General features: G+C 40.0%; 1 protein-coding gene across 1 annotated transcript in view; it reads left to right on the top strand.

The window, feature by feature from the left end:
- mta1 (metastasis associated 1) overlaps window positions 1-23745 on the top strand; it is a 98820-nt gene that overhangs the window by 33015 nt on the left and 42060 nt on the right. The window contains 2 exon segments of the mRNA XM_034195177.1: window positions 4694-4761; window positions 12212-12311. Coding sequence (XP_034051068.1) covers window positions 4694-4761; window positions 12212-12311 — 168 coding nt within the window.

Here is a 23745-nt window from a genome sequence, read left to right as displayed (position 1 = left end):
CAATTATAGTTCAACCAACAGAGGACAGTGGAACTGTTAAAAGGTGATTAATATCTTGACAACCTAAACCTTTATGCAGCTTGAATTTTGTCATTAAAAAGTTCCAAATAAGTTGTTTGAATGAAATGCCAATGAGTGTTTTCTCACGTGTCTTTATTTGCCTGTGATTGCCAATGTACCAACCATTTGGGTTTCAATCAGGTGTGAGTTTGAACAGTAACACAATTTCTGTAACAGGGCAGCGCAGTCTTGTTTGAGCGCAGGCACTAAAGGGTTAAAATATGACGCATATGATGTAATTTCTCTACTTCCGGGGTACAAACCATGGCATTTTCAGTGGGGTTTTGGGCAAATTACATGCAAACAAAGTGAAAATGCAAAGAAAAAGTGACGATGCGGTGGGAAAGTGGACGTGTTGCCGTTTGTGATTCGTAGCACGTGTCAAGGCGGTTTTGCAGGCGCGAGAATGGAGCTACTCTGGTTAGCTGTGTAGGCTAACACTTACCGACACGACGTCTCCCACCTCCTTGCCTTTTCTTCTCCACCGGGAACCAAAAAAAAAAAAAAAAAACTTTTTGTGACTGCTTTGGTGATTGCAGCTGAAAATAAAACAGTCCACCATTTATCCATGTGAAGTTATACCGTGTACATGGAGGTCCCTGTAAATGGTCAAATCCCGCAATATCACGGAGGGTTCAAACGAGACTGCAGTCTCCTATTGTTACTGTTGTACACCACCAAAATGTTGTTAAAATGAAACAACCAAGATGTACTTGTAATCTGTATTAAAAAATACTAGTAGTTATTAAATGGCTAATGCAATATTTTTGTTAAACCCATGGAACAAAAGCTGTAAGTTTGCACTACAAACACATCTTGATCAATTCAATTAAACTCATTGTGATAGTGCACAGAGGCAAGAATTACAAAAAATTGTCAACTACGTATGTATGTTACTGTGTCTTGCGTCTCGTGTGTCATTCTTGCTGCCTCTTGTGTCTAAATATTTCACAATTTTATAACCGTGTCACTAGCTTGACCAACCACTCAGTCTTTCTACTGATCTGCTGTCTTTTTCTGTTTTCCTTTTCTGATCACTGTGTCTCTCTGTCCTTCTCTGTCTCTCTGGCCTGGTTTGAATCAGCCCAACAGACTCTCTTTTGGGGCTCAGAAACGTGCTGTGATTGGTTTGCACAAAAATTTGACTGCACTATGACATCACAGGCACCAGGGCCTGTTGATTGGCTGATATAGGGATGGGGGATGGAGAGTTGGGGGGGGGGTTGGTTGCATGTGGGCTGAGGCGTCTGTAGGGCTGATGGGAACAGAGAGACTGAGCGATGCTGCTTTGTGCCTACAGGCCCTCTTTCACTCTCATTTCAAGCCCTTCTCCAGCGCGTTCTCTACCAGGCTTTAGCTTTTTGCGTGGTGGAAAGTCCAACGCTAACACAGCCCGCCTTAACTTTTGCTAAGATGTTACCATATTCAGTTATGGTTTTGTGGAGCAGCAAGAAATGTCAGAACTGCTTCCATTCTTAAGTAGCTGAAGTTTGAAGCCAGGAAACGACACAATAAGTATCTGTATTCTGTGTCCACCTTCATAATGACAAAATGTACTAAGAGATGTACACAGTCAAAAAGCGTGTGTGTCTCTGTGGTGATTTGCAGCCATCCCTACACCAAAACTAAACATGTGGTTCCCCTTTAGTTTTTTTAGGTTTTTTTTTGTATTTTAGAATGACACATTTTGGCTCATGACTAATGAGTCTTACAGAGCTGGTGAAGAGTTGGAGGTGGCAGTCAACTGTGGCGGATTCTGACTGTAATTACGACACCCTTCACTGATCTTTGTTTTGTTCACCTTTTTCTTTTTCTTTTTTTTTTTGGCAGGCTTTCTTATACTTGTAGCACTGTATCCAGTTACTGTAAATTCAGTGCATACCAAGGGTTGCACAATTATAAGACTTTTTTATTTCTTGTAAGTCGACAGTTACTTTATGGAAGTTGAGTCAAGGTTGACTAACCGGTGATGAAGTCATTAACCACGGGAGAAGGGAATGCTTTCAGTGTCGGTCTATAGCCACAAAAATGAGTACGTCTTTGACAGAAACAAGTAGAAATGGCAACAGGTTGCACCTCGGCAGCAACAACACTTGCGTTACAAGTTTGTTACAAGGTACGTTACAAGTTCCATGTTAGTGCAACAGAAGACAAAGATTAAATTTGCTTAAAACCAGATTGTTGTTCGTGCAAAACTGACCTTTTTCTCCTCCCTCTGTACAATGCTTTCTTAATCTGTGAAAACTCTCTTCTACCAGCTGGCTGGTGTCTGGGTCCAGATTTAGATTGAAATATTGTCCTTTTAAAAATCAACACTCAGTCAGTTGTCTAGAAATCTGTTGTCAAACCTGCACTTTTTTCTCTGTCGCTGCTGTACAGTAATCCGACAGTGAGTGACAGAAGCTGCTATCCATGCTGTCTACTAGTTCCCCTCTTAAGTCATTCATTCATGCTTGCTTTCAACATGTGAACATATATCCCATGCTACACCGGATTTATTTATTCATCACCACCATAGTCCATATTCACTGTTAGGGCTAACAGAGCAGGCAAGCAGGACAATTGCCAACATTTGCAAAAGCCATTGTTGTGATTGGTGAGAAACTCAAAGTATGAACATTCGCCCCCCTGCCTGAACACAAGCTGGGAGAAAGCCTCCCCAGCATTACTGCTCTGTGTGGCAGTACACTACACAGTCCGTAGTGATTAGACATGCCATCCAGTTCTCATGGAGTTTACTAGATCCAAGATGGGAAAAGACTCCTGCAGGCATTTTCTTCAAAATCAACTCATTACCTATAACTTTAAGATCTATAATAAATAAAATGAGATTTTATGGTTCATCATATTTATATGGCAGTTTTTGAAAATGCCTCATGTATTCGTAGCCATCGATGGGGAAACCCTGGTGTAGACCACAGATTGGTAGAGATTTGCAAATGTATGTTCCTCAGTTGTGTATAGGTGGCTGGAGAGTGGAACATCATTTGCAGTTTGGGGAACATGATTGTTTTAAAGACAAAGTGTTCAACTGAAGCTGTCAGTATACAGGAAATACTGAACGGTATCATCACCAAGCCTTCTCTTGGAGATCACCAGTGTAGCATCATGTTTGCTACCCTGCTCCACCAATTAATTAATGAAGTCAGCCAGATGTGTTTTTACTGATCAACCAGTGTGGTCAGTCTTCTCCGTCCTCCGGTTACCGACAAGGTGCTTTTCATCCACAACACTGCCACTGTCATGTTTTTTCTCTTCTACCTCTTTGGACCATTCTCCATTCTTCCTAGAGATGGTTGTGTGTGGAATTCCCAGTCCATCAGCACCTTACAAAATACTTAAACCAGCCCATGTGACATTAATAACCATGCCATGTTCAAAGTCGCTTAAATTCCCATTATTTAGCAGTCGCACACCTGGTTAAACATCAGCAGATCTTCTCCACCGTGTCCACATGACTAATGGCATTGAGTTCCTGCCACATGATTAGCTGATTTGAGCTGTTGGGCAGGTGTACCCAGTGATGTTGCTGCTGAATGTAAATGCTATGCCACATATGAAAAAATCAAGTGTAGAAAACTCTGAACTTTATTATAGTCTAGTCAAGATACTGTGACTTTGTGGAAGTTGTGGTGGTTGGTAAGAATTTAAATGTTTCATTGTTTGTATTCTTCATATATCTTGTGAAGATGTAAGGACCTGTAACAAATATTGTGAAATGTTGTTTTGACAGTGTTTATAGGTGGATATTTCCTTTAACCTTAGCAGGCATGATAGATGTGAATGTCAGATGCTATTTGTGTTAACGTGATGGGCACATAGCAAAATCTAGATGTGTGGGAAGCACACACTGCAGAGAAACGGCAGGAGACTGCGTATCGTTGTTATGCTGGTGGAATTTTGGTCAATCTCTGGCCTAGCCAGTCAAAATGATAGAGACTAAAGGGAGTGTGGGGTGGGTGGTGGAGGTTCAGGGTGAGGAAGGAGTAGTTTCAGCTCCAGGCAGACTACCAAATGTGGGGTATAATCTGACAGCACTCAGCCAAGACGCATTCAGGGCTAAGACCAGGCACCCTACCAAGACTGGGGCCTGTGGGGACATCCTGGTGAGAGCTAATCCTCCAATGGGCCTGGAGCAGTGCCAACAGCCACACACAAGCATCCATCATAAAGTCATGTGTGTGTGAAAAATTCTCTCATACGCCCACAACCACGCAATGAACAACACACATGGGTGGAGAGTTGGAATGAAAGCAGCAAAATAAGACAAAGAAGAAATGAGTAGTGAAGAGATCAAGTCTGCTCTCTGAATGGAAGCCTTGGAAAGTCATTTATTTAGTGTATGTGTGGGAGAACTGACGCGTCATCATCTCATTCAGCCAGACCTCCCAACTATAGCTTGATCTTCTGTGAATTAAATTAGCCTAATCGAGTTAAGGCACCATTTGGTGGATGCCTGTGTTGCACTTTGCTGTTGACTAATTAAGCTGTCATAGTTCAGTCCAACTGAAAATTGCCCTCAATGGTCATATGAGCTTGCATTGCTGACTGATGTTTTCGCACTGTTTTTTTTTTCTTTCTTTTTCCATTTTCCACTCTCTTCCCACTCATCCTTCTTGCTGTTCTGCTGCAGATTATGTTTATTTTGAGAACTCATCCAGTAACCCGCTGCTGATCAGGAGGATAGAGGAGCTAAACAAGGTGAGAGAGCGTGCATGTGTCTAATTCACAAGAGTTCATGTTTTTATCTCGACTCTCCAAAACCTCAAGCTTTAATTTATTTATTTTTTTGTGTGGAAAGCACAAAAAGAAATGACTGAACGGGGCTAAAATAAATTTAACGTCCACATAAAATAACTCATCTGCCTGGAAAAATGTTTTGACTTGTTAAAGCCATTTGATGGCATTTTTTTAATAAAAATTTTGATTTCCAATATATACTTTGGAAAGAGAAAATATAAAGTTTTCACCAGTTGTTGTACAGCCGGCCTATGCAGTGATGCTCGGGGTCACTAAGGAGGTTTTCCACAGCATTCTCATTTGTTTTGGGACTTTTGACTTTTCACTTTGTACAGAGAGGTGTGAAATGGACATCATCATCCCAGGTCCAAAAGCTTCAAACCAAGCTGAAATGGACACGTAGAACTCTCATACGAACCCAGATGTCCCTGAACTAATGCTTAAAATGAGAGGATGAAGGAGAAGCGGTCAGAAAATACCCTGTGGTTATTCAGGTCTAGATCAAAATCACCCAAAGCTAAATGCACTCAATTTAAAATGCTGTGCACCAGAACAGATAAAAACTACACATAGTGCTGTGGTGGATATTAAAAGAGCACCAACAGGCTGACATTACTGTATATTATTAAGGGTTGACTAATATGACTTTTTTTGAATGAATGAATGAATGAATGATTTTTATTCAGACAGACAAAATCTCTCATTTACAAAACAAGTCAAGAGAAAACAAAAATTAAAACATATAGAACAAAACTCAAGCAATTTACCAATTTAGTGCGGCTGAAAGGGCGTGGGCAGAAGCAAAAGCTTATAAATGCCCACCCCGTACATCAATTTCTGTGTACAAACAAAAAATAAACACAAAAAACAATTACCAGTCAGCAATGTAACGCAGTGAAACATACAAAGTAATACAACGGACAAACAAACAAAAAAAAAAAATAGCCACACAGTCAGTTTACTTAATTACACAAACTATAACAAGTTAATATATTATTTTTATACAGTCTTTTAAAACATGCCAATGTACTGGATACTTTAATACAATCCAAACAGTCATTCCACACTCTAACTCCCTTTACGGAAATGCAATGACTTTTAGCAGTAGTTCGAATCTTTCTTCTATCAAACACCAAAGTTCCACGCAAATTATAACTGAACTCTCTTATTTTAAACAGCTCCTGGACATGATGAGGCAAGAGTCCATTTTTAACTTTATACATTATCTATATTATAAAATAATCAACCAAGTCATAAAATTTCAAAAGCTGAAGACAAACAAACAGTGAATTTGTTGGTTCACGATATGATATGGTTTTTTAAGTGGTTAATGCGCTTGGTTTCAGTTCGGAAGGTTTTGGGTTCAAATCCCACCCCTGCCACATTTCTCCATGTAATGTGGAGTTGCGTCAGGAAGGGAATGCGGCGTAAAACCTGTGCCAAATCAACATGCAGATCCACCTTGGATTTGCTGTGGCGACCCCGAGTGCAAACAAGGGAGCAGCCGAAGGGACTTACTTACTCTTATAGCTTTTTTTTTGTAACAGACATATTGGATTAGTATTTGTTTTATATGTATTTCCCCAAACTTCAATGTAGTAAGTCATATAAGGGACAAGTAATGAGTGATACAATGAAACCAACAGATGTTGGGGGAGAAAGTATTGTACTTTGTACAAGATAGCAGTAACTTTTGATATTTTGGACTCTATGTTTTATATGAGTTTTCCAACTAAGCTTGTCATCAACAAAAACTCCAAGAAATTTAGTTTGAGATACAATTTCAGTTTCAATACCATTCAACAATAATTTACTGCTTAAATTTCTAGGCTTATTTCCAAATATAATGCAAACCAGTATTTAAATTTTTGCAGTTCCCTCTCCACCAAGTCCAAGAGCTGTCTCAAATTATCTCCACTACCAATCACAGTTGTATTATCAGCAAACAAAATACAACTCAAAGACTTAGAAACCAAACCTATATCATTAATATACAGCAAAAACAATAATGACCCAAGAACTGACCTGATGATAAAATTTCTTTTCATCCGTTTCTCTAATAAACATTGAATCCTGAATTTTATTAATTAATTTACAGTTGTCCATAGAACACTTTGCCGTAGTTACAACTGAGTTTGATACATTTTTACCAACATTAACAAAATGATCATTAAAATAATCAGCAATAATTTTATTTCCTTTTACAATTTTATCAGAGTCTATATAAAAGTAAGATGGATAATCCTTAACAACTTTTTTCTTTTCATGATTTCGCCCAAGAGCTTCCAGGTTCCCCTAATGTTAGTTTTATTTTTCTCCAACAAATCGCAGTAATACTGCTTCTTACACAATCGCATAAGGTTTGTTAATTTATTTTTATATGTCTTATATTTCCTATCGGCTTCATTAGTCCTAAATTTTAAAACTGCTTATACAATAAATTTTTCTTTTTACATGCGTTCAGGAGTCTCTTTGTTACCCAAGGTTTATCAGTCCTTTGTATGTTTATCATACAGATTAGATACAATAGAAATAAATGATTCATATGATTCATCAACATCATCACAATAAATTTCACACCAATTCTGGCCCAATAAATCCCTTCTGAGGTTCTCAATATTAACATTAGTTATTTTCCTAATACAATGTACAGTTTTTGTTTGGTGCACGCTGTCCACTGATGATTGAAAGGCTACAAAAACTTTTTAGGGCCAGTATCACCTATTACTAATGTAGGAAACTGATGACGAATGTTTGAAACTCATATTTGCCTGCAATGATAAAAAGGTCTAGAATAACACGAACTCTTACATTCTCTTACATAAAACTTACAGCTATAGTTCTCAACTGTGGGCTCCCTCTGGTGGTACACAGAGTCAACGGAACAAAGTCATTTTTTATGGTGTAATTAAATCAGCTGCTTTATTTCAAATAAGGTTAAGCAGAATAAAATAAAAAATTCAAGATTCGTAATTTTTTTAAAAAATTTCTATTGTAAGAGCCACAACTTTAAGCAATTTAAGTTAAATATGATATGATGCAAATTTCATTTTTTTTTTTGTTATGCTACATTTTATGTCATTTGATATTATGCATAGGTCGTAATCTTTAAAAGCTTAAAATCACAATATCGGATGGACATAGCATTTGTTCCTGTCTGCAAAACTTACATACAGTAGCTTTAATCTAGTGAAGCACAGAGCAGCTTGTGTGACACTGTAACTTTACTTTTTGTCTTGCAGTGTTTTTAAATTGGACTGCATCTCTTGTCATTTGTGTTGGATGAGTTTATTGCACTTACAGCTCGTTAAATAGTTATTTTTGATGTCTTTTGAACATCATGCTAGACCGCCTTCAATTATTCTTCAACAGTAACATTGTTTTTGCGCAGATGACAGCATCTCAAAAAACATCAACCTGTCCACAGTGATTTTACTATATAGATTTCTGCACATATAAAGGAATATGCACGTCTGTGCTGTGCTCTTCTTTTGACATTTTATCGTCTGTGACTTGATAAATGATGATAAAATGAATTAATATGGGCAAGTGTGATAACAATAAAAATTTAAATACTCATTCAGCGCTGTTGTTTGCTGAAATGGGGAGAAAAAGAAGTGCGTCTCAGTGGACCTGCTCACAGGTGCCCATTGTTTTAGGGCTGAAACGATTAGTCAAGTAACTCAAATAATTCGATTACAAAAAAATGTTCGAGGCAAATTCTGTGCCTCGAAGCTCCGTTTAACATTGTAGTACATATGCCAGGCCTGTGTGTGGCGCTGTAACATCCCCAGAAAAAACAGAAGAAGTCTACAGCATGCACATCATACTCTTACGAGCGCCACTAACTTAGCTTATGGCAAGCTAAAAGTGAACGCTCTTGTTTTGACTGAATAACAACCCAGTTTCTGGGTATTCTGTGTTGGTACGTGCCCACGGCCAATGTACTTGATGAAGTCCTGCACAAAAAGTAGTTCCCAGATAACTGTGATGTATTCCTGTGAACTTGTTTTTACACCTAAATGATCGTAAGTCAATTCTCGCGCTCATCCAGCAGCATCTTCTCGTCGACAAATTCAGCACCATTTTGCAAACAACCGGAAACTGGGTCATGCGAAAGTAGTCCGGCGAGCTAAGTCTGTGGGTGTGAGCTGTCCCACAATTCCAAAATAGCAGAGATGTCGCTCCAGTGAGAGCAGCACGCTGAGCAGGGTGCATGCGGGTATGCCGTGTAAATGCTAATCAATTTAGTGCTAAAGGCTACCGCTTTCCAACGTGACACACAGAGTAAAATAGTCTTTTAAGAGAAAGAGGGTCCACGCTGATCATCTGAAATAGACTTACTGCGCATTTAAAGCGAAGCAGTATGTATGTTTGTCTATTTTTAAAAAGCACATGGTCCGCTCTTCGCGGGGAGTGACTATTGGCCCGATGGCCGACTGCTGTCTCTCTCTGCCCGGTGTGATGGGCTCAGCATTCACCTCACACCGGGCGAGTCACAGCTCCGTCCCCGGCCACACTGACAAACAGTTTCTGAAAGATCCTCTCAACAAAAGTCCACTCTTTCTTCTATGTTTTGCTCAGACTCGCACTGACTGTTTCACTTTTTTTATTTTCACTTGTTTGGGCAATGCACAACGCTTCAGAAATACTGTAACTTAAATAAAATAATTTGAAAAATCTGACTGTGAGTCTTGCATGTTCAACCTCCAACTGAAATGCATCTGCTGAATCGCAGAGAAAGAGGGAGAAAAAAGAAAAAAATCATGCAGGGACCCAGTGCACCAACTTAAAAGAATAAATAAAAATGGTTGCATTTTACAAGTTGGGAAAAAAACAAACAAAGTCACGTCCCGTCGCCATTTCAGCAAAATGTCAAGACTTTGGTGCAGCGACATTGTGCCATTCATTGCTTATGACAGCCCTGGACTATTGATGTTGTTTAAAAACACAAAAGTACTTTTTATCCAATGACTTGATTAATCGCCGGAATAATCTGTAGAATACTCGATTACTAAAATAATCGATAACTGCAGCCCTAGTTTGTTTGCTGTCCCGGGGCCTGTGCTGGATGATGTTTAATGTGATTGACAGAGAGCACAGAGTGAGCCTTCTCTTCTGCCAGTCACTGTCACTCTCTCTGCTCCTTGGGATCTTTGGTTTTCTCCTACCTACAGTTTTCAATGCAGAAAGTACACAGTAGTGTAAGAAATGTCTTTGTACTCTTTGTCACCTCAGAAATATCGATAATGTCAATAGTCTAAAGTGCAGAAATTTAGGATGGATGCACTTGACGTCAGTTTTTGTGTGGATGTCTGCAAAACATGCTCGTTTTGGAATTGTCACTTTCTTGATGTCCTCTGTTATGTGCTGGTTCATCAAATGACTGTGGACCAAGTTATTTATTTTTAACTTGCATGAAAAGCTTCTATTCTGTCAGACGCTCTGTTTTCACTCAGGAGTGACTGAATGATTCCCTGAGGAAATTCAGTAATAAAAACCTCCAGACTTTTTTTTTTTTGCCTTCAAGTTTCACTTATTCACTGTACTATTATCCCCCGGTACACGATTTCAACTGTAGGAACAAGAGATGTGCATTGCTTTTTCAAAATTTTAAGCCACTCGTGCAGCACAATCTTCCGATTTGTTTTTTATTGACAAGGTTAAGCCCTCTTCAGACACAATTAGATTTGTATTGGGATTTTACCACAGGACCTCTGTAATATTTATTTATTTAGCACAGGATATCTCAGTACAAATGACAGGGCTGGGAGTGGCTAGTTAATAACCTGACCCGATGCACTGCCATCATCCCTCAACATCAACAAAAGAAAATGGCTGGGCTTCTGTTCTTCTTTTTTCGGTTAATTTCCATGTTCTCTGGTTTGACTGGAGAGATCCATCTTGACAGGTGCTTCCTATCCTCTTCTCAATTTGTCAGCTTCACATTTTATATTTTATGCTGTGTGCGCGCTCTGTGCATAGGTCTGTTCTGCATGTGTGAAAGCGGAGCAGGTAGTCCAAAGACCGCTTGTACAAATGTCCCAACTTATTGACTTGCATTTAAAGTATGTAATTGGCTTTGTAAATGTTTTTTTATTGATTTTATTTATTCTGTCATTATTATTTAATCTGCATGCTATAGACGATGCACAGCGAGGGAACACGGATGTGTGGCGCTGACGTAACAATAATCACAGGATTTCAGAGGCTGCAGTTGTAGAATGTGTGATCAGATCAGTAAGGAAATGCTATGAATGTAAAACTGAAGTGTGAATCTCTGGTGTTGCTGGGTTGATTGTCTTCCAAATGCCTCTTCAACGTCCTCCACACTTGACATAAACTGCAGAAAACTTTTAACTGAAGTATCGATTTGCAGGGGATTAGTATAACAGAAGATAAGCCAGTGGAATCTTTTCTGACACCAGAACGTCTGTAATAAATAACTGTGATATATTCCAACAGGGATAAAGTCAAAGAGAAATCCAGTAATAATTACATTATCCTACCTGCTCATGTGAAACTGATCCATACAAATAGGGCTGTAGTATGTTACCACTGCGCAGTGTTTACAGGATGACTCTGTACAGTGTGGGGCTCAGGTTGGTAACTTGTATAACTTCTTGCCGCACTATGTACACAGAGGGATCCATCTGCATTGCCACATTATCATTTCTCTTGGTTTTCAAAGTGTATGTACCTGGAGAAATCACCTTTTAGTGCATCTGTACTTTTTCTCTTCAAATTAAAAGTGGATTTGCTAATAACGGGTGTGTTCTCTCACTGCATATAGTGAAAGCTAATGTGTAAAGCAACAGCTGGCTCCTCATCAGCAAAATTTTGTTTTTAACACAAATGCAGCCCTACGTGTTTGATTTCAAGAGTTTTCATTCTGACATTGTCACAAGTAGAGAAGTGATTGCTTCTTTTTTGGTGTTGTGTTTCCCATACAAATTGGAGAAACTGGATTTTAATGATTTGAGTGGCAGCGTTGAATATTACATGAATAGAATGTGTAAACAAAATGATGAATTGACTCCGTGCTTTTTGTCCATCCTCTTACCACCGGAACTTCAATTGGTCGTAACAGTGTGTATTAGAATCAGGTGCCTCCATCCCTCTGCACCATAGCGTACATCCAATTGGACAAAGCTTTACATGCTGCGCTACCAATATCATTGCACCATAACTGGGCGAATTGCTAAGTGCTGGCGCTGCATGTGCAACCAAAGTTGAGAAGGAGCTTCATCTGGGGGGGTTCTGTGTGTGTGTGTGTGTGTGTGTGGTGTGTGTGTGTGTGTGTGTGTGTGTGGTTGTGTGTTGTGTGTGTGTGGTGGTGTGTTCATATGCGGGTACTCTGTGTGCGGCTCCACTTGTTGCCGTGGTAACGTCGATTGTCTCTCATTTGCAGACAGCCAATGGGAACGTGGAGGCCAAAGTGGTGTGTTTTTACCGGCGCAGGGACATCTCCAGCACACTCATTGCCCGGCAGACAACATGCAAGTGAGTGAGTGAGCATGACCCAGCAAGTACACAGCAGGCACTGAACACGTCATCCAATATATGAAGTAGTGCTTTTTTTTTTTTTTTTTTTAGACAACCCTTTGCAGATATTATAGAGTGGAATCCGGTAGTGGTTTTGCATCCAATCAAACACGACCCAGACCTGTAAAATTTTATTTGAATTATAAAGTGGTTTTACTCCTGTTTTCTTTACAGGATAATAGGAATTGCGTGTGTTTGTAGGTGCAACTGTTGCTGAGCTGAGAAAGAAACCAGTTCAGACTGCAGCCCCTCCTCTCATAGGCCTGGATACAGACATTCAGTCTTGTGTTTGTCTGTGCAATGCGTGTTATTCATATGTCCTTGATTTTTGCATGGTAGTTGGAGTGTGTGTGTGATACTTTCCTTGTCCAGCGCTTGGTACAAATTGTGCTGTATTTATTTATTCCTACAACAGTCACACAAGTTCATTGCAAGCCACGGAAAGAAGCTGTTTTTGCGTCTTGAGGTTTTAGTCCTTATGGACCTCAGCCGCCTGCAAGAGGGGAGGGTAACAAAAAGTTTGTGTCCTTGGTGAGAGGTATCGGCCACTTCGTTTTGCATTACAAAATAAATCCCTCGTTTCGCAGAGAATTGTTTCATCAAAAGCATCTTGACTTTAAGCTTCATTTAACAGCTTATTAATAACTGTGCTACTGGTCAAATAATACAGTCTGTAGTGTACTATGATACTACAGCCGGAGGCCACATAGCAGAATTTCTGTGGGTATGTAACATCAGCCAGTTTTGGTAATTATTAACAAAACAGGGTCAAATGACAACTTCAAATATTGTGTATTTGCTTCACAGAAAATGTACATATTCACTGAAGTTCATACACACCAATGTGCACACTCCCAAAGCATGGTATTCACAAATATTACTTGATTCAGTATGGTCTGAAATCTCACACGATTAACCAATCAGATTCGTGGAACAAATGTAATTGGATTAGAATTTAGTTTCTATTTCTTCTCTTGCATGGATAAATTGTACAATATCAAGACTGTAAGATGGGTAGAGTCCAGTTAAAATGAAAAGCTTTCACCTTAGTTCCAGCCCATTAGATTGAGTGCTTTGTGACTGGGATGGAATCCTGACCTTTTCCTGAACTCTTAAAACAGTTGGGAGTTCAGCGTGTGCATGCATGCTGGGTTAGGTCACAGCATAAACACAACAACATATGTGCTTGCCATTTAAAGTGTTGGATTTTCCTTGATTAAAATCTATGTAAATTTAACAGATTTTTCCACAGATCATGTCAGTTAAAGTACTCAAACACATATGTTGGTGCCTTATCACATACAATGGATAGGCAAAAAATTATTTGGACCAAAAATAATTGCCTTGAACTTGTGGCAGATGATGCACAAACCTTAATGATTGAGATGCTCTGATTCATTGGATGCATGCACCCCGCGATGGTCTTGGGCCAGTTGTGGTGCTAACGTGAAAACTCTTGGAGTCCAAACAACAAACCAAGTCAGTGTGACGTAGAGTGTGAATGCTGAATACTTGTTCAGTCACTCACGTCCTGTTTCTCTTCCTGTCTCCTGTCATTTGTCTTGTTCTCCACTCCTGCACTTGATACATTTATTGGCTGAGGAAATGAAAACAAATACTTGTGTATTAATCAAGGTCGCATGCATTATTTACTTTTTTCTTTCTCATTATTATTTTGGCCAATCATAGATAAAAAGGTTCTTGCAAAGAGTGTGATGTTCAGCTGTTGCGTCACATCTTCAGTTACCGTAAACTAAAATATAATAATAATAAATAACAGGCTAAGAAAAGAGTCACGTGAGTGAGATGTGATTCGTGTGACTGAGTCGTTCGTGATATGGACTGAAACACCATGCGAGCACATCTGTTCCACATCGGGTGTGATGCTGGTGTGTATTGCCTTTAATTTCAACAACTGTGTATGATATTCATACAGTAGAAGCACAGTTTAAAAAAATTTCATGATTGTTCAGTTACCCGCTGTGTCTTTGCAAGAAAATGACTTGATAGCCGGTTACGTATATAAGACGTGTATTTAGCAAGTATTTTGACTTGTGCGTGTGTACAGTACAACAGGGAAAGAAAACTAAAAACAAAATGTTACTATGACCATCACAACGTCAGCAAATGCAGCAAAAATGATTATTTCAAATCAATACTAGATACATACAGAATTTCTCGTATCAAGCATTGAAGCAAACGCTGCGGTCTCACACCTCTTTCGGCACCATCAACAATATTACGGCTCTTGTTCACATTTCACAAATCTGGTTTAAAAAGGTGCTTTTGTGCATGATTAGTGGCGTCAAACTTGTGAGTGATTGAGCAACTTTGCGTAATCTATCAGTAAGGAACATGCAGATTGCAAAAAAGCATGATGTGGATAGAGGACATCTGAACTCAGATTTAGACTCGGCACCCCAAAATGACCCTAAATCAGTTCTCAAAGTTCATGCAGAAAAAAGCAAACCAATTTTTTTCTTTTTTTTTCTTTTTTGCTGTACAGTGTATTTTCTAAGGACAAAGATCATTATTTGGATTACAAAAATAATAAATGGATACAGTCCATCACTGCTGAGATATGGATATAACCAGGCTTTATCCTAACTGTAGTCTGGACTAAAAAACCTGACCACCAGACTTTTCTGGGTGTGGGGGGTTAAATGTGGCTTTTGGCCTCTGAAACATCTGTGTGTGTGGCGCGCGCGCATGTGTGTGTAATTGTATGACTTCATGTGCTTACGTGAGTGTGTTTGTGTGTACATGTGACCTCGATCCACAGTGTTCACAGAGGAGACCTGAGGGTGTATCTGTGGCAGAAAGGGTTGTTTTATTGGACCACATGGCATCTTTTTAGAGCACATGTCCTTAAGCCATTGATTGTCTTTGAACCATGTTTATGCCTCCTCCATTTGTCTTGGAGGAGTTTTGATTACTCTGCTTGTGATTATCAAAGATCATTTTTGTTATGGTGTTTGTCATCGTGTGATCTAGTTCTGACACTGCTCCGTAGGCCCAATTCTTAGTTGAAATACAAAACATTTGGGTATTTTTGGTGTATTTGTGTAGGGATTTTTTTTTAAGTTCTTTTTTCCACGAGGGTATGAATGCTTGTTTGTGAAGCAGATTGAATTATTTTTTTTCTTTTTTCGTGCTCTTTTCTACGCCATCCTCTGCAGAAGCGGGTTTCCTTGGTTTATAGTCCAGAGTTAAAAGAACCCTGTGTTTGATACCTGCCTACTCCAGACAGTGTGAATGAAGTCCAGAAAATGTTCATGTTTCCATCCCCTTCTTATCTGGAAAAAAACTGGCTGTAAAAGTGCTGATTAATTGTGTTACTAAAATGTGCCATTACTTATGCAACCCATCAGCTTGAATTACTTTTTCTTTCGACAAGGCAGAAAGAAATTGAAATGTGTAAAAGCCCAAGGGGTGTGATTAACTATTTATAGGAATTACAATATGAAAAATATAGTTTATAGTAGTAATGGCTGCACTGCATGAGTGTGTAACTGCAGTTTCAGTGCGTGCCGTCTCATGTATGACGGAGCATACATATGTTTGGTATGTACATGCGCTCGTTGTGACTTGGGTTTTTCACTGTGGACCCAGAAGGTTTTCGCTTATGGGTCAATGGGGAATGGCAGTGTTATGAGTGTGTGCCTGTGTTTTATGCATTTTTGTTGTGAGTCACTGATCAAATATTTTACTTGCACAGATTTTAAGCACTCCCTCAGTGGGGCCTCCATCTCCCGTCCGTGTGACCAGAGCAACCTCCTGAGCGGTCAGCCAACTTTGGCACTTTACGTCTCTGGCCCTTCCCTTAAATTGTTTGAATTTGCCAGATTCAAATTATTAAATTTTTGAGATGTGGTTCAGTGCACCAATAAACAGTAGTGTACAAAGTTTCCAGAAAAGTTGCTCCACAACGTGCAGCCAGTTCAGATGAACTTTGGCATCTGAAAAAAGCTGTGAGCTGTTCTGGATTTAAATTGTGGTAAATCGTCTGTGTGGATACAAACATCTCACCCACTGCAGTATTAGTGCCGTGTTGCACCACTTTGTGAGTTGTGAGTCGATGTGTAGTAGTGGGACTGATTCCTGCAGTGAGAGAATAAATTTCTCATTTCCATCCCGGCCTGCAAAACTTGATGAGGTGCAACGTTATCAGCTGTAATTCCTCTCCCACCGAAAGCGACATTCTTCCCTCATGTACCTGCAATCAAGCAGATGGACAATTTATATTAAACAAATGTTGAGTACGTATCTTTGTTTAGTTGTGTTGATTATAGAGCAGTAAACTTTTTTTAGCAATCTAAATGCTGGTTAACATAGTTTTGACCATTTACATGTGTATGTAGAAAATTGCACTAATCTGCTGTTAGTCCCATCCCAGGCCATTATACAGTGTAGTGCACAGGAAATGAGGAGATAGACATGAAGCGAAATGTGAAACACAAGCTTGAACACGAACCCGGAGCATTACAGATCACAGTTGTGGTATTTGATCTGCAGTTGTCTTTGACTGTCTTGTATTTTAATTACACATAGCAACAAGATGTCCAACTGCAGATGGGTTTCCTTCACAAATTAATTGTTCATTCTCTCCCAGACCTCCCTACGTGATTTGTTCTTGTGGTGCTCGTGCTGCCTGCATCAATCTCAATGTCAGTATAGGTGAGGTCCTAGTATTTTACTGTTGCCAGTTATTTTGTAATCTAGACATCTTAAGCTTTCTAATGATACTAAATAGGTTGTGGGTAGGGAGTGCATACGCAGCCATGCTGGTCCATAGCAGTCCCAAAATGCTGTAATATGTGCCCAAGGGGTGCTATATAAAGGGAGAAAAGCAGGGGGCCCTAAGATGGACCCTGTGGAACCCCAAATTTCATGTCACTAAGGTTGGAGGTAGTGTTATTGTAGAAAACACAGTGAGAATGATTGGTCAGGTATGACGTCAACCATGCAAGAGCACTCCCAGTAATCCCAAAATGATTCTCCAGCCTATAAAGTAGAATATGATGATCCAGAGTATCAAATGCAGCCTGAGATCTAACAGCACCAGAACTGTAGTGGTGTCCGAATCCATTGCAAGCAGAAGATCATTCACCACTTTAGTGAGAGCTGTCTGTGTGGAATGATATTTTCTAAAAGCAGATCGCAGTGGCTCAAAATGATTATTCTCAGTAAGGTGGTCCACAAGCTGCCGTGAAACCACTTTTTCCAGAATTTTAGAGCGAAATGATAGATTTGATATCAGCCTATAGTTTTTCAATACACCATAGGGTCAATATTAGATTTTTAAGTTATGGTTAATCACTGCAGATTTGAAACATTTAGGAACAGATCCAGAGGTTAATGAAGAGTTAATCATTCCAGCACGTCGGGCCCAAGAGTGGGCCACAGGTCCTTAAAGAGTTTTGTTGGTATAGGATCAAATAAGCAGGTTGTGCGTACGAGTTTTGTCAGCGCGCCTAATGAGATACTATCAAATTCTGTAAATCTAGGTAAAGCCTCAGTAATGGCACCCACCTCAATAGCAGGGTGTAGTGTGCTGATTTCAAATTACCACCTATTATGGAATTGTGGAGCACCCTGTGGCAGCTGCATCCTTAAATGCACACAGATGATTTAATTCTTCCGGCTGCTCTTGTTCAACAATGGAAAGATGCATCACTAACCTCACACAAATTATTTATGGAAGTCCGGTAGACCTTTGGCAGGGGTCAGCATGTTGTCATGTCTGTATCATGTGCAAACTCATTTTTTGTGTGTGTGTTCAATAATGTATGTGATCCCATACACAAGACATTATGATATAATAGGAAAATACGGCACCGGTTGCATTGTAGGATTTTTGAAGTGCTGCTTTGCAGTCTGATCTCACCAACGTGCATGCTGCAATATGTTGTGTTTTGTTTTTTTTTGTTTTTTTTTGTGATTCTGGTGTAACGCTCTTTCGTATCTTACTATTGCGTAGCGTAAGTCCGACTTTATTTACAGTCGTGTATGTGAAATTTACATTTTATACCTCATATTTTTCTTATTAAAGGGGAAACGAGAAAAAATTTAAGATTCACCTTTCTGCTAAAATTGTACACAAGACTATCAATTGGTCAATAGCTGTAGTGTTATGTTAGTTGAAATGGGATAGCTTGGACTATGGAAGTACATACTAAGAGACAAAATGGTGTGTTCTTAGTTTACTTAACTACAGCAGTTGCCATCAGATTGGCTGAATTTTTTTCATAATTGAGGAGTCTAATCTAACAACGGGTGGGGACAGTGATACTTGTCCTTCAGGGTTCAAAACAGGGGGTTTAATCCGGCTTTTGAAGCACAGTTTTCCACGTCCATCAAGTGTTCAGCCTGTTAAAAGCCTTGTTTCTCCTAGATATTTATCACAATCACAGAAGCTACAGTTTCTGTGCTTGCTGTTTCTACCCAGTTTTAAAAGCATGAGTAACATGGTTTTGTTATCCAAAAGACTATTATTATCTGAGATTTAGCTGTGCACGTGAACTTTTGTTCATATTGTTAGAAACCCAATTTAAATGGGAAACCTTTTTTCTACAGTTGTCGTCACAAGTGACTCAGTTTACTTTGCTTATAATTTCACTCGCTGTGCAACATTACGCTTTTCTTCTACACTTCTTCAACTGGAATATTTTCAGTACATGGAGCCTGATCATTGATCACTTTTTATCTCCCTGGTATGAAATACGGGAGGATATAGTGATCAGTGTTTCGTCTGCCTGTTTTCACTTGTTAGCACAATAGCTCAAGGACCAGTTGACCAATTTCATTCATATTTAGCGTAAGGGTGTACTTGACTCGCGTGATTCCCGACACTTTTGTATGACTGATTTGTGGGGACCTTGGGGATATATCATCTCCTGGGACTTTGTTAGAGTAAGTGTGCTGACATGGATGTGAAAAGTGTTAATGGTAATATTTATTGTAATGTACTGGTGAAAAAAAGTTGAGTATATTAATTCAGCTGAAAGGTTTGCACATTTATTTAGCCAGAAGTGTTGGCATCACTTTCTAAGGCATTTAGGATAATAACACTTCTCAAATGAATAAACGGTCGATACCTTGTGGCACATTTGAGCAGCTTTGTCACCACCAAGTGTGAGCATTTCCGGGCTTCGTTACATGTCCTACTTGAAACACAAAATACAGTGGGGAAAAAAGGCATTTATACAGTTGAGCTCAAAAGTTTACATACTCTGGCAGAATTATTATTTTTTTTTTTGCCATTTTTCAGAGAATATGAAAGATAACACAAAAACTTTTTTTCACATCATTGTTAGTGGTTGGGTGAAGCCATTTATTGTCAAACAACCAGGTTTACCTCTTTTTAAATCATAATGAACAACACAAACTACCCAAATGACCCTGATCAAAAGTTTCCTTACTCCTTTCTTAATACCGTGTGTTGCTCCCTTTAACATCAATGACAGCTTGGAGTCTTTTGTGGTAGTCGTGGATGAGCCTCTCTGATGGTAAAGCTGCCACTGAATATGTCTTAGACTTTATTTAAGGTGCGTTTACACATAACCAAGATGCGTTACGAATGTCATTTTTCTGTCATTCTTGGCACATTCCTGACATTCTTAATGTGACTTAACGCATCTGAATAGGTTTCTTAATAGTGCGTGTTGGTGTGTGATATTCTTGATATTCGTGGAGCATGTTTTTGCCTGTCAAAAAATCTTCCACGAATGTCACACACCACTATCATTTCGTCTCACGTCGTGGAGGTCACAACTGAGCGTATTGATCCGTCTTGATGACTAGTGATCCTTAATAGAACGTGACAGCGTTCGTAGTGGTTCCTGTGATGGTTGTTGGAGCCCAAACTGTCACGCGTTATTGCGAAGTGACACGGAAACTGTCAAGTTTTGACACGACTTGTAACGCAGCGTCACATTTCACTGCGCGCCACGACGGATCAGTTTTCTGTCACGTGTGCACAATTAAACTCGGCTCCAAATGTCGGTCCACAGTTCCTGCTGAAGCTCCTCAGTAACTGATGAGCGGGAGAACGAGTCTGAGCCAAAGGAACCAGAGGAGCGAGAGGAGACTCACGTGCAGCCAGACATCTCTGCACCTCCTCCAGTCCGGCGGAGGAAGAAGCGCGCGCACAGTTAAACCCTGCTGCACCGCATTCAGTTTGATTGCTGACACCAAGTCGGCTAAAAGTCTCATTTCAGTGCTCTTCAGCGCGCTCCTGCAGGTGTTCCACCTGCTGCATGTGCCTGATGTTTGGGAAAATGGGCGAGACGACAGCCGCATGAAGCCACACATCTGGCGCTGTCCTCCTCATCCTCTCTGTGCCACTCCATGGCACAGAGCCCAACTACACATGCAGTCACAAAGTTCTTCTGAAAAACTGGAGCGATCTGAATTCAGTTGGATGAATATGGGTGTGTGTGTGGAGACAATTTACCTCGTTCACAACGTGACAAAACTTAACCATGCGCTGTTACGCGCAACGCGGAACACCATTCTTGACCGTGCCTAATGGTTCCTGATAATTCTCCGGCAACATGTGCCATTAATCGTAACGCGTGGTAACAGGTTGCAGCAGTTCCTGAGGACACCTGATGCCTCTGCCCCGAATCATCACATTCGTGATCAGCGGCCAAGAATGTGTACTTCGTGGCATTCGTGACTTGTCGTCGTTATGTGTAAACGTAGCATTACATTAATTACAAAGAAATACAAACAATATGGAAACCCCCCTGCATTTTTCACGACTGCTACGGTGATTGCAGACGAAAACAAAACGGTACACCATTTTTCCGTAAGAAGTGATGCTGTGTTTGTGTTGTGCAATGGCAGGCTGTCACTGGAAGTGAAGTCAGTCAGCTTTGTCAATTCTTCATATGTACCAGACATACTAAGCAGTCAAAATTACGTTTCCCACCATCCCACGGTGAAATATTCCTGACAGTAAGGTAGTCAATAAGACAAACATATCTAGCATTCAAGTAAACAGTAATAAGTGGTCAAATCCCGTGACATCACGCACGGGTTCAAACGAGTCTGCTCTTCTAGGTTTAGATGTAGAATTTCAAATGAATGATCCATAAGGTCTTCCTGCCCGTTCCTGCCACAGTCACATGGAACACTCACTGTATCACTCAGCTGAAGTTGCTTTCAGTGCTGTACTCTCCTCACCTTTTTCTCACCCTCAGGACTGTTCTTCCTTTCCGCCGTCTCTCGGCTTGGTAAGGCGACCCATTCATCAATAATTGATAATTGCCTGGGACAGGTGAGATGGAGAGGCAATCTTTAGAGTGTGGTGCGGGTGCGCTGCCAGGAGATTGGCTCGGAGGAGGAGAGGAGTGAGGTTGTGGAGTTGATTTGGTATTCATTTAGAGGCTATTCTATCAGTGTACCACTGTGTAACTGATGGGTACATGCATGCAGAAACACCATAACATACATTCACACAGTTCAGAGATTCAAATCAACTTTTTTTAAGAAATGCTTATTTTTCTGCTATTAAAACTCTTCAGTGAAACGTGTTACAGCAGTTGAATAGCTAATTATCTGTCATCTTTCTCCTTCCTTCAATAAAGGCAAATCAATTTCATTTAAGTCATGTCGAATCACAAAACATCATCTGAAGGCACTTTGGATGGAGAGCATAACCATAGTATATAATTTCTTCAAGCTGTGCGTAGTGCAGCTTGTAGCTGTTGGATCACCCAGCTTCATACCGTGAATGGAACGCAAAAGGAGTTTCATGTAAAAATAAATAAATAAATGAATAAATAAATCAAAGACCAAATGCAGGCTTGAGTGTCCCATGTGCCTTCTGGCAAACTGTCGTTGAAATGCCACAAGGTTTTTGAGAAAGTCCTTCTCTGTGCCACTCCACCGTCAAGCTGTGTAACTGGTGATGCAACAGGTAATATCACTGTGCCAGTTTCTCCAGTCACGTCCTCAGAAGCCAGTAACGCCTTCAAAGTTGTCTGGGTGTCTTGGTGGCTTCCTTCAATAATGTTTCTGTGTAGGCTCTCAGTTGTCCAGGTGGTTTCCATAGTAGAGAAGCTTGAATCTTTGACTGGACTGGGTTGCTTGACGTGAGGACATTCGCTTCAAATCGCAGAAGCTTCCTCAGCTAAAATTGTTGCTCTGGTAGTCTGACTTCTGTCTTGACTCTTGTAGAGAAGAATAAAACAGAAGCCAGCAAAAGCTGGAGTTTCTAACCTAACCAGACCCCTCCTACCGAGAGGCCGACTGCTACAGGCTAGTGACTATACAATAGCTCTAATTAGCACCTATTGTGCTCTAGTTAGCACCCTCCTAATGACAGGGCAGCTGTCCCTCCTAATGATGGGACGGAAGCCTCTCCTGATAGCTCCCTTGACGACTCTCCTGATGACGTGAATGACAAATTACCATGAACAAAAGACTGAAACTGCATTGACCTGAGTACTCCATTGTAAACAGGGGACAAAGCGTGTCTGAGACCCCCTCCCCGGTTAAGGCTGGGTTTCAACTGTTTTACAAAGAATTCTTCCTTGACACCTCTTTCAAACCATTTCTTCTCTCTGGCTAAGATTTTAACTTCCTTGTCCTCAAACGTGTGGTTAGTGTCTTTCAGGTGGAGATGAACTGCAGACTGAGGTCCACTAGCGCCCTCTCTGCGGTGCTGGTATAGCCTTTTGTGTAAAGGTTGCTTAGTCTCACCTATGTAGTGTTCATTACAGTTTTCCTGACATCTGATAGAATACACTACATTGCTCTGTTTGTTTTACAAACTGTAAAACTGTCTGTTTTAGCTGAGGAAGCTTCTGCGATTTGAAGCGAAACGTCCTCACGTCAAGCAACCCAGTCCAGTTGAAGATTCAAGCTTCTCTACTATTCCTTCAGTAATCTCCTTCTTGCACAGTCACTCTGTTTTATCAAAATTTCCTACACCATACAGATTAATCATTGGGTGAAAGCATGGTGAACGCCTTAAAATCTGGCCCCTGAGGACTTAAAAATGAAAATTACAGTTGACACAAGTGTAATATATCAAATGAAAGCTGTTGTTCTGTAGATTTCAGAAATATGTACATTTTATAAATCAAAACAAATTTTAAACCACTTCTCTTTTTTAGCCAATAGCACAAGAGGAATGGCATCTTCTGAGGCAGACATGGTGACTAAGCTGCTTCAGTGACCTGGAATTACCAATTACATGAAATACCTGTTTCGAACATATTTTAAAAGTGAAAATAAATCCAATTATTAGTGTTATCAAAGATTTGTCTTTCTTTTAATACTAAACTAACTTGAATTTACAAAGAAACTATTTTTTGATTAATTGGATTGAGAGTATGCATGTATCGTTGTGCCAAAGATCTTTAAAAATACATTGTTTTATTAATAGAT

Source organism: Thalassophryne amazonica, chromosome 19, assembly GCF_902500255.1.
Source record: "Thalassophryne amazonica chromosome 19, fThaAma1.1, whole genome shotgun sequence".
Taxonomy (NCBI): Eukaryota; Metazoa; Chordata; class Actinopteri; order Batrachoidiformes; family Batrachoididae; genus Thalassophryne; species Thalassophryne amazonica.
Note: the sequence above shows the minus strand (reverse complement) of the source record. Positions and strands in the feature narration are given on the sequence as shown.